Source organism: Dendrobates tinctorius, unplaced genomic scaffold (genome assembly GCF_039654945.1).
Source record: "Dendrobates tinctorius isolate UK_male_01 unplaced genomic scaffold, ASM3965494v1 ptg000430l, whole genome shotgun sequence".
NCBI classification, from domain to species: domain Eukaryota; kingdom Metazoa; phylum Chordata; class Amphibia; order Anura; family Dendrobatidae; genus Dendrobates; species Dendrobates tinctorius.
In genome coordinates, this window is record NW_027362093.1 from 2,493,281 (window position 1) to 2,506,082 (window position 12,802).

At 42.5% G+C, this 12,802-nt stretch overlaps 1 protein-coding gene across 1 annotated transcript; it reads right to left on the reverse strand.

Annotated features, from left to right (window-relative positions):
* Window positions 1-2,569: 2,569 nt before the first annotated feature.
* Window positions 2,570-11,690, reverse strand: LOC141076816 (uncharacterized; the record flags this gene model as incomplete). The annotated part of the gene is made up of 5 exons (XM_073564123.1): window positions 2,570-5,218; window positions 10,555-10,645; window positions 10,845-10,964; window positions 11,232-11,411; window positions 11,541-11,690. Coding segments are annotated over 5 exons (1,725 nt in total), but the record flags the coding sequence as incomplete, so codon positions are not given.
* Between the last annotated feature and the right edge of the window lie 1,112 nt (window positions 11,691-12,802).

Sequence of the window (12,802 nt, forward strand, 5' to 3'; positions counted from 1 at the left end):
TTGGATCCCATCTGTGTCTCCCCACTATTCTAACAATGGACGCTCTCTCCGCGATCATTTCCTCCTCTATACGGTTATTACGGGGAATGACGCTGTGATGACTTCTCTTCTGGGAGAGACACAGATCACATGTGACTAATATTGCAGTGTGAAGAGACACTTATATTTCCGGTATTTTTCTGCCCTTACATTGTGGGTTATGAGGTGTTTGGGGCTTGTTTTTTGTTCCGCCCTTTTCCCTTTGTTTTTATCTTTCCAGTTGGTAATTGGGATTCTAATATAAGCCCATATATTATTATTAACAATTTCATTCCCGATTTTTCCCGTCATTTATTGCTCATTACATTCTCTCTATAAAATAACAGATTCCTCTTTGTTACACGTCCTAATACTGATCATTTATATCTCTATATTGTAGAGGAAACATTTCTAGGAGTGTATACACTTCACCACAAACACTTCCCATAGATTTTATTATCCATCACTGTTATTAAGCTGCTTTTCTCTTTATATCTTTACCATATCACTGTTTATTCTCTTTTCTTACCCGTTCCACAGTTGCTCTCTCACTGGTCACTTGGTGGGGTCACATTTGGCTCTTTTCACCTGCATTGTTTTGTTTCTGGACCCCCCTCACTATCACTTTACCTGATTGATCGCTACCAGATGGCTCTATGCAGCATTATTCATCTTGGTCTTACCTACAGGTTTTCATCCTGAACCTCCTGCTTCACTGGGAAAGATGTGATCGGGGAACAGCCCCAATTCCTTTAGAAACACCCCCACTTTACCCCAGAGTTACCCCCCTTGCCTGGATTAGTGCAGGACCTTGGTGTGTTGGAAACACTTATCCGTACCCTCTGAGGAAGCTGACGGGGCGAAACGCCCGTAAGAGGGAATAGTGGTGAATCTGCCATCTTTCTCTGTACACTCCCGGCATGTCGTCTGTAGGATCTGTAATCTCCATCTCTTGTTAGGATGGTTCCTCCTTTACACTATATGGGCTGTGCTGTATTCCTGGGATATCCCATATAGCACTGGCTGCACTTTATATCTCCTATCTGTACTCCAGGGATGTAATGCGCTGTCAGCTCTGTATTCTCTCACTATTTATACCCTTTGCTCTGTGTCCTCTCATTATATAAGCTATTCATCTATAAGTGCGCCTTCTGTATGTGAAGACGCACATAGTTGTTCATCCCCTGATTTTCATTTTGTGGTTTCCACACATTCAGTGTGGTTTCTTCTGCGCACTTTTGGTTAGATTATGTGCGTCTTCACAATTTTTATTTTATATTGACTATTGTTGTGTCACTTCATTTGTATATTATTATATACACAACATTCATATATATTTTATACCTCACTATATATTTTTTCTTTGCATTTTTTTATCACCTTTTTATCTTTGGGGTCTATATAGAAATATACAACTATTACCTGTTTATTATTGAGCCTGTTTCTATATTTTTACATGGTTATATATCAAGCTTCATGCTATAACATATTATATTATGACACCGTGTACATGCCTGGTATGTCTTTCTTTTAATTGTTTTATGTGTATACCCATATTTTAATAAAGGGTATTTTAATTATAACCACACTTTGTTGCATATATTTTATTTATTTTCACCTGCCACCTTGCCGGTTTTTCTTCCCCCATATTCAGTGTGTATAGTCACTCTCTCCGGATGGTCTGCCATCCATAGTTTCAGAGGGGTGTTCTAACTTGGATTTTATTTTATTATATTTCATTATAGTGCTCTATTAAGTATTGAATTTATTAAGTTCATCACCCTTTTTGTTTTCATCTATAAGTGCACAGGATCTATTCCCCTTATACACTGATATCCAGTGATAGATCTACAATCCGGTTACATATATCTATGTATGGATTTATCTTACACTCAATAAATACGGTGCACTTATCTCATCTCCACCTTGATAGTGACGCTCTCTTAGGATACATGTTACTCTATGATGGCACTTTTGCACATGGCCACTAGATGGCGCTACATTTGACATTTGCCTGAATTTTTATATCTACACCTGGTTTACACAAATTATATTTTCTTGTGGTAACTCTATACTATTTACCATTAGAAGCTGTGTATTTCTGTAATTATCTGTATGTATACATGATTGATTACCACTTCTGTCTCTGTAAAAACAATCCCCTTTAACCCCTTTCCGACACCGGGTGTAAATGTACTTCCTCCCTTTGATGTGGGCTCCGGCGGTGAGCTCACATCTTTTCCGGCACATCAGCTGTTTTGAACATCTGCCATTTGCCCCTATCAGCCTCTGACAGCGGCATTTAATGTGCACTTCCAGCAAGTGCAACGGAAATCCCACCCATCGGTGACCCCGTCACAGGATCATGGGTCACCGATGGGTTGGCATGAGAACCAGAGGTCTCCAGCAGACCTCTATGCTTGTCACTGCCGGAATGCTATGAACTCCACTCACTAGCCAAAACCACATGGACCAGGGATCATCCCGCCGATCTCCCGCTCTCCTTTTAACTTGGGCAAAACGCTACTCAGACAGCACAGGGTGAGGGTAACACAGTGTGGCCATGCTTTATTGTACCACAGAACAGGCAGATAACACATAGAACACGAAGAAAAGATGAGGTGGCACTCACCAGTGTAAAAAGTCTGTTCTTTATTGATCAAGCAGTTCACAGCGTGTCCTCAGGGAGATGGAGTATGCGAGTGACGACGGCCATTTTGCGCTTCTACGGGTCCACACTTTCTTTACTTGGTGTGCACCCAAAGTGTCCAGTTACATGAGCAAGGATAAGCGCACAATAAAAGTCACTATTACCGGCTTACACAAACAAAAGTCTGTTTTTTTGACCAACTAGAAATCAACACTTAAATTTAAAGCCAACATACAGATAACATTCTATTATTCTTCATTTGCTAAAAAATAGTCGTATGGTTAAGATACAATGCTGTATGTCTTCACAATGCCAAAAGTAAAAAAAAAAATGTTTCTAAAAATATAAAAAAAAGATAAAAGTTCAAGTCACCCCCTTTCGCCCCTTTCAAAATAAAACAATAACAAAAATCAAACATACACATATTTGTTATAGCCGCGTTCAGAATCGCCCGATCTATCAATATAAAAAAGAATTAACCCGATCGCTAAATGGTGTAACGAGAAAAAATGTCAAAACGCCAGAATTACTTTTTTTTGGTCGCCACAACATTGCATTAAAATGCAATAAAGGACGACCAAAAGATCGTATCTGCACCAAAATGGTTTCCATTAATAACGTCAGCTCGGCACACAAAAAATAAGCCTTCACCCAACCCGAGATCATGAAAAATGGAGACACGACGGGTATCGGAAAATGGAGCAATTCTTTTATACTTTACCTAATAAAGAGGAGTTATTTTTACTGATACAGTGGGTATGGAAAGTATTCAGACCCCTTTAAATTTTTCACTCTTTGTTTCATTGCAGCCACTTGGTAAATTCAAATTCATACTATCTATTCCTGACACTGGAGTGGCTTATACACTTCAGAAGTATATAGTTTGAGGTCTGGCATCTGCCAATATGGGGCTAGCTTTCTGACAGTTTCGAATAACATGATACATGATTTTAGCTTTTTTTTTTCGTTTAGTCTCTTGAATATAGGTCAATATTAAATATTCTCTTGATGAGTCGTCTTTAGTGAGAATGATGAAACCCATAGAAATGAGAGGCTTGGAGAGTGAGTGTGTAAACTTCACCTCACCCTATATACTGAGATGTGTGGTATATGTTTTTTCTATTAGTCACCTACTGACTAACCTTCAGGGGGTGAATTATGGGTATAGCTTTACATTTGGAATTAATAAAGTTTAGTTTTATCCTTTTGTCAGCAAACATGAGGAATGACAAGAGACAACCCATTTATGAAGATTCAGTTGTGGTAAAAACTATTCCAACATTATGAACATAAAAAAGGCTTCTCCCCTATGTGACATCTCTGATGTTTATTAACAGTTCATTTCCAAGTAAATATATTTCCCACATTAAGAAAATGGCTTCTCCTCTATGTGACTGCTCTGATGGCGATCAAGAAGCGCTTTCTGGTTAAAATATTTCCCACATTCTGAACATGAAAAAGGCTTCTCCCCTGTGTGAGTTCTCTGGTGCTTAACACAATTTGATTTCTTGTTAAAACATTTCCTACATTCTGAACATGAAAAAGGCTTCTCTCCTGTGTGAGTTCTCTGGTGCTGAACACAATTTGATTTATTGTTAAAACATTTCCCACATTCTGAACATGCAAAAGGCTTCTCCCCTGTGTGAGTTCTTTGGTGCATAACAAAATGTGATTTATGTGCAAAACATTTCCCACATTCTGAACATGAAAAAATATTCTCCCCTGTGTGGATTCTCTGGTGCTTAACACAATGTAAATCATTGTTAAAACATTTCCCACATTCTGAACATGAAAAAGGCTTCTCCCCTGTGTGAGTTCTCTTGTGGGTAATCAATTGTGATTTTTGTGCAAACGATTTCCCACATTCTGAACAGGAAAAAGGCTTCTCCCCTGTGTGAGTTCTTTGGTGGGTAACTAATTTTGATTTATGTGCAAAACATTTCCCACATTCTGAACATGAAAAAGGCTTCTCCCCTGTGTGAGTTCTCTGGTGCCTAACACAATCTGATTTATTGCTAAAATATTTCTCACATTCTGAACATGGAAAAGGCTTCTTCCCTGTGTGAGTTCTCTGGTGGGTAACAAAATTTGATTTCTGTGCAAAATATTTCCCACATTCTGAACAGAAAAATGGCTTCTCCCCTGTGTGAGTTCTCTGATGGGTAACAAAATTTGATTTATGTGCAAAATATTTCCCACATTCCGAACATGAAAAAGGTTTCTCCCCTGTGTGAGTTCTCTGGTGGTTAACAAAATGTGATTTCCGTGTAAAATATTTCCCACATTCTGAACATGAAAATGACTTATTTGCTTTAGAAGCAGATTGTTTTTTAATGCCTCTTTTGTAACATTGATTTTCTTTTATAGTCGGTAATGAATCAGAAGATGGGACGTGTTTCATAGGATCAGATGACAGATCTTGGCTGTGAATGGATGATGATATATCTGGAGTAACAGCAATCACTTCAGTTGTATCTTGTAGGATCTCAAGATCATCTGATTTAAAAATTGAAGATGTCAGCTGTCCCTCTGATCTCCTGGTACAGTCATCTGCTAAGATAATAAACTATTACTTTTAAATAAAATATCCTTGAGTTTTATATTTTTGAACATTTCTACTTAAACTATCCATAAAAATGGCAAGCTATGTAAAAAAACTTTTAACTATTTATCCAAGACAATGAGAGTTCACAGTCTAATAGAAAACCTTGTTGGATGAACCAGTAGTGTGCGGTGTTCAACTGTTGGTTCATTCTGCCTCCAAAATATCGAATAGAAAAAAAACCAATCGATGTTATGTAGGCGGAAATAATACCAATTCTCATCTCAGAAAAAACAAGTCCCCACTCAGGTCCATCATCTGTCAATGGAAAAACAGAGGTTCCCACACTATTAGTGGCTCAAAGGCTGCTGAAAAGCAACAAGGTTTCTATAAACCAAAAAATAAGGAAAAAAGCAGCACACTCCATTTACCGTATCATAAAAAACCTCCTTTATTTCCGAAAAGCATACATGGACAAGGTTTGTGAGGGCAGGATAAGTGCAGGCATGCAGGCAAGAAACAGGACTACTGCCGTTTCGCATTAAACACGCTTCCATGGGTCCAGATCACAACTGGGGACTGCAACCCTCAGCTGTCAGCTTCAGCAAGGCTGGTTATCAAGAATAGAGGGGTCCTCACACTGTTTTTTTTAATTATTTAAATAAATAATTTTAAAAAACCATGTGGGGTCCCCCCCATTGTTGACAACCAGCCTTGCTGAAGCTGACAACTGGGGGCTTTGCCCGGTTCTTCCTACTTGCCCTGTAGTGATGGCAAATGGGGTTCATATTTGTGGTGTTGATGTCACCCTTGTATTGTCAGGTGACATCAAGCCCATGGATTAGTAATGGAAAGGTGTCTATAAGACTTTCTATTACTAATCCTATAGTTATATGGTAAATAAAGACACAGCCAGAATAAAGTCTTTTATTAGAAATGAAACAAAACACAGGGCAAGTGTGAAGAGCCGGGCAAAGCGTCAGAATTTCTGGGTTTTCTGGGCAGCTGCGGGCTGGTTATTGCTTAATCTGCATTTGTAGTTTTCAGTTAATGAGATTCTCGTGCTCTGGGGCGGGGCTGTGGGTTGGGCTGTGGGCGGGGCCTTATGTGGTGTTCTGCGTACATATTAATCTGTATTGGCTTTTGACACTGATCCATCAGTGACCTGCCCCCTATTTTACATAAAAAAATTACATCCAGAAAAATGTCACCAGCGATGGCGGCGCCTGCATAGTACTATCTATAAGTAAGAGATAGATGCTACTGGACAGGCGCTGCCAGTGTCATTTGTAAATTTTTTTTCTCTAAGCCTCACAATAGCCACAATATTATAGGCATTATCACCAATAATATCAATGCTATTATATGCATTATGTAATAATGGGGTCAGGTCAGTGAGGGGTCAGCGACCTGTCATAAGCCAATACAGATGAATATGTAATCGGAGCACCACAGAAAGCCCCGCCCACAGCCCCACCCACAGCCCCGCCCACAGGAGAGATTGTGCAGTAATCTGAATTCCTTAGGATGGAAAACAATGTAATGTATGATGTGGAGTGACTCCATGACACCAGGGCTGGAGCCAACACATCTCCTGCAGGCGGGAATAAATGTATATTACAGCCCTCAGCCACGCACAGCTTAGAGATCTATCAGGGCACAGGTGGAATGTTTGTACTTTAGCAAAGGTGAAATCAATTGTATAAAAATAAATTGTCCAGCACAATCAGAAATGAAATCCTAAAAAAAAAGTGCTAAAAAGACAGAGCAACAATGCTAATAATAGTAAAATAATTGTTATTGAATAATAATAAATAAAATCTGAATTAATATGCAGCTGGATCAAACTGGAGCACGTTTGGAAAATATATGAAAAATGTATTACAGTAAATAAAGCCACAATATTCACAATAGAATAGAAAAATCCTAATACACACTGTCAGTATAAAGCACATTATATAAACTGCCCCTATCATTGTTAATATGGAGGGAATCAAATATCAAAAATATATATGAAATCACAAAAACGGAAAGTGCTGCATTGTGCAAATGTGAAGAGTGTTATAACCAAAGTGCTCTAGTGCCAAAGGTGCTATACAGAAACCAGTGCCACAATCGCTGTGTGATAAAGTGCTAATAGTGCAGACACATCATGGGGCATATAACTACAATGTGCCTGTAATAAGGATCAGGTCCATGGGACCCTGGCAGCACACTGTGTATCTCGGTGATACAAGCACATGCACTTTATCCTCGGGTACTTTTGCTGCAGCACTTTGCACCGGATCCTTATTACAGGCACATTGTAGTTATATGCCCCATGGTGTGTCTGCACTATTAGCACTTTATCACACAGCGATTGTGGCGCTGGTTTCTGTATAGCACCTTTGGCACTAGAGCACTTTGGTTATAACACTCTTCACACTTGTACAATGCAGCACTTTCCGTTTTTGTGAATATATATATATATAGGCAGTTGATATAATCTGCTTTTATACTGACAGTGTGTATTAGGATTTTTCTATTCTATTGTGAATATTGTGGCTTTATTTACTGTAATACATTTTTCATATATTTTCCATACGTGCTCCAGTTTGATTCAGCTGCATGTTAATTCAGTTTTTATAATTTAATAACAATTACTTTAATATTATCATTATGTTTTTCCTGTAGTTTATCACAATCCTCCTTGAAATTACCGTATTTTTTGGACCATAAGACGCACCTAGGTTTTAGAGGAAGAAATTAGGAAAAAAAATTGAAGCAAAAAAATGTGGTAAATTCTGTACTTAATATCCCCTATCCTGGTATATATGGCCCCCTCATCCCTATCCTGGTATATATGCCCCCCTCATCCCTATCCTGGTATATATGGCCCCCTCATCCCTACACTGGTATGCATGGATCCCTCATCCCTACCCTGGTATACATGGATCCCTCATCCCTACCCTGGTATACATGGATCCCTCATCCCTACCCTGGTATACATGGATCCCTCATCCCTACCCTGGTATACATGGATCCCTCATCCCTACCCTGGTATACATGGATCCTTCATCCCTACCCTGGCATGCATGGATCCCTCATCCCTACCCTGGTATGCATGGATCCCTCATCCCTACCCTGACATGCATGGATCCCTCATCCCTACCCTGGTATGCATGGATCCCTCATCCCTATCCTGGTATGCATGGATCCCTCATCCCTACCCTGGTATGCATGGATCCCTCATCCCTACACTGGTATACATGGATCCCTCATCCCTACACTGGTATACATGGATCCCTCATCCCTACCCTGGTATGCATGGATCCCTCATCCCTACCCTGGTATGCATGGATCCCTCATCCCTACCCTGGTATACATGGATCCCTCATCCCTACCCTGGTATGCATGGATCCCTCATCCCTATCCTGGTATGAATGGATCCCTCATCCCTATCCTAGTATACATTGATCCCTCATCCCTACCCTGGCATGCATAGATCCCTCATCCCTACCCTGGTATGCATGGATCCCTCATCCCTACCCTGGTATGCGTAGATCCCTCATCCCTATCCTGGTATGCATGGATCCCTCATCCCTATCCTAGTATACATGGATCCCTCATCCCTACCCTGGTATGCATGGATCCCTCATCCCTACCCTGGTATGCATAGATACCTCATCCCTATTCTGGTATGCATGGATCCCTCATCCCTATTATGGTATGCATGGATCCCTCATCCCTATGCTGGTATGCATGGATCCCTCATCCCTATCCTGGTATACATGGATCCCTCATCCCTACCCTGGTATGCATGGATCCCTCATCCCTATCCAAGTATACATGGATCCCTCATCTATATCTTGATATACATAGATCCCTCATCCCTATCCTGGTATGCATGGATCCCTCATCCCTACCCTAGTATGCATGGATCTCTCATCCCTATCCTGGCATGCATGCCACCTCATCCCTGTCCTGGTATACTGGGTCCCCATCCTTATCCTGGTATGCAGGACCCCATCCATTAAAAAAAACAAACCATTACACTTACCTACCCGGTGCTCCCTCGCAGCATCCTGCTCCGGTGCCAGCAACTGCTATATGCTTGTAAGCAGCGCTGAGAACAGTGAGTATTCATGAATATTTATTTCTCTTAAGTAGCGGCACACGTGACCGCCGGTAGCAGCAGGAAGCTGGTGGCTGACACTGCACAATACTGAAGAGCAATGAATACTCACTGCCCTTTGCGTGCACAGTCCTGGCAGCTGTGCTCTGCTTGTGAGCAGTGCGTGACGTCCCTGCCATGTGCTGCTTACAAGCATATAGCAGTTGCTGGCACCGGAGCAGGATGCTGCGAGGGAGCGCGGGGTAGGTAAGTGTAATGGTTTGTTTTTTTAATGTTTTCTGATGGGACCATGCATACCAGGATGTGGATGGGGGTGTGGGCCAATTATATGGATGGGGCCATGTATAGCAGGACCGGGGTTGGAGGCTAATCATATCAAGATACTATTATTAAAGAGAAATGAATATTCATTGCCCTCCAAGCCCATGGGCGTGTAATGCAGTGAATATTCATTTCTCTTTAGCAGCAGGAACAGAAGTTAGCCGCAGCCACCGGCTCCAGCCTCCTGTGACCTGCTGCTCCGCCGATGCCGTTCCCCCACCTCCCCACCACAGCCAGAGCCGGTACATCCGGACTATAAGACGCATCCTCCATTTTCCTCCACATTTTTGAAGGAAAACAGTGTGTCTTATAGTGCGAAAAATATGGTAGTTTTAACACAAATTGAAAAGTCAGGATAAAGGGAAACTGCTGTTATTGTAGAGAAATTCACACTCGGCCTCACTGCACATTTACTGTTGTCGCTCATAAAAGGGAAGTTTGGTCAGAAAGACTGGACCTGGTCTTGTTGGGACCATGAGACATTCAGCAGCACAGAAGGGAGAGAAGATTCATCCAATAAGATCTCAGGGATCTAGGAAGCCAACAGCATCATTACCCTCCGCTTTCTCTTACAGGCCCAGCATAAGATTTTTCTTCAAGTGATTTTCTAACCTGTCAGCACATTCTATGTACGCTGTCATTTGGCTTTATAGTTACAGATCTGGGCAGGTAATGGTCAGTATCTTCTAATCCCAGGGGGTAGGTGGATCTTCCAGGTTGTAAGTTCTATAGAAAAGAGCTTTCAATGCCCAAAGTCATTTGAACACTTTTGGGTGGAGGAGAATGTTGCGGTCTAGAGGCAAAATGGTGATCATGGTAATACGGCCGGACTACACCACCGATAAAGCAGCCACAGCCGGTGACTGAGAGGAATCTGTGACTTCTCTGCATTCAGTGGTTACTACTCACCCGGGTAGTCATAGGTGGGAATCTCCTCTTTACAACACTCATCACCCCTCACATATGTCTCTGTAGTGTTAATATGGGTCAGATCTTCACCCTGAAAACAAATATTGTGAAAGTCACTGACAGATGGGGAAGTCCCATCGATGATCAGCTCTAATCCTGCCATCTCCACCGCTCTCATTACACAAGTATAAAACATATAATACTGGTGGATAAAACAAGACTGAGCACAAGACCTTCACAGCCGTCTACACATCATAGGGGAGATCTCCTGACACCTTCTCTCCATCTACCTGATGATCCTGAGGAGCACTGGGATCTTCTTGTTTACAGTCCTGTGGAAGAAGAGGACGGGGACATCTCTCTGGTGTTGTCCTCTTACTGGATAGATCTGGAGGAAACACATACAGGGACTGAATTCATTCTCTACATACAGATAATTATAGGCCGTGTGTATTTAGTCCTGTCTATTACCTGGTGATGTGAGGGGCTGGGGAACCTCCATTATGACGTCCTTGTACAGATCTCTGTGTCCTTCTAAATACTCCCACTCCTCCATGGAGAAATAGACAGCGACATCCTGACACCTTATAGGAACCTGACACATACAATGATACCGTCATCCCCCGATCCCTTCATAGTGTTACTGTATAATGTCCCAGCATTCCCAGCAGTGTCACCTCTCCAGTCAGCAGCTCAATCATCTTGTAGATGAGTTCTAGGATCTTCTGGTCATTGATGTCCTCATGGATCAGGGGGTGAGGTGGAGGCCCCGTGATTGGGCTCAGGGGTCTTCCCCATCCCTCAGACACAGGGTCCTGACAGCGATCACTAGAGGTCTTCTTCACCACTGTGTAATCCTGGTTATGGAGAGACACATTAATAAATCTCACTACAGACATTTCCAGAGTCCTCACCTCTCCAGTTCTGTCCATCTGTTATTCCCATAGATAAGAATGATGTAATGTGACGTCATCAGAATCTCTCACCTCTCCAGTGAGACGGAAGAGGATCTCTAGGGTGAGGTGTAACATCCTCTCCGCCATCTTGTCTCTGTCCATATCCATCCTTGATGGGTAAATCAGGAAAATTCTCTTCTGTAGAAGATCTTCACTGAGAGGATCCGATATTGTAGACACCTGAATGAGAAGAAGATGATCCGATGTAACATCATAAGAATCCTGTGTAATAATACAATTACTGGAGATAATAAGGGAAACATACGAGGAGATTTATTATCTTACAGGGTTTAGTTTTCTTCCCTGACATCTACTAATAAAACCTATATATTTAGGCCACAGACAACAAGCAGTTTCCTCCTCGGAGTCGGCAGCTGAACACGTTCCTCATAGACTCATCTTCCATAACGCTAATTCTCGTCTCATTACCGACACTGGAATCGGCATTAGCAATACTGCAGGAGATATTCATTACACGCGACATGAGAAATAACTCCTTCATGATGAGGACGACATCTTCATCTTCTACTGCGGCTCTAGAGACAGATGTGGCCAGAGTCGGTCACTGCCTCCATCCCCACCGGCCGTCTATATGAAGGTTTCCCGTCTTCCCCGCACTGGAATCTTCTCTCCCGTTAGATCTCAGCTCTGAGTCACACACAGAAGTTTGAGGCTTTTCTGGAAGAACAGGACAGGAGAGATCTGAGGCCGATGTCTCCATGTACAGGGTTTCCCCTCGGGATAAGAGGCTTTTCTATCCCTTTCCCCCAATTAGAGGGGACACCTGTGGATATCGGGGTCTTTACCGGCTGCAGTCCTGGGGGGATTTACCCGGTAACGTGGACGTTGGACAAACGTCACCATCAATTCCCATCAGAGTGAAGGAACATCGCTCCTCTATTCAGCTCTATGGATCCAGGATGAAATCCACTGCGGCCCCTGCAAGAAAAGAGCGAAGTCTGGTGAGACCCCCGAGGCCGGAGATTTCTACAGCTGCTCTGTGCGCACAGGACCTGTGATGATGTCACAAGAGGGGAGGAGTCAGGGGTCACATGATCAGGTGCCTCAGTGTGTGCAGGACTCTGCTGTGCTGGTTGTCATGGTGCTGGAGGAGGGGAAGTTTCTGTGTGGGGTCAGGAGGGGTTTACAGGGTGGATGTAGCAGAGCCGCGTGTGTACGAGGTGTACGGAGCGGAGCTGCGTGTGTACGAGGTGTACGGAGCGGAGCCGCGTGTGTACGAGGTGTACGGAGCGGAGACGTGTGTGTACGAGGTGTATGGAGCGGAGCCCTGT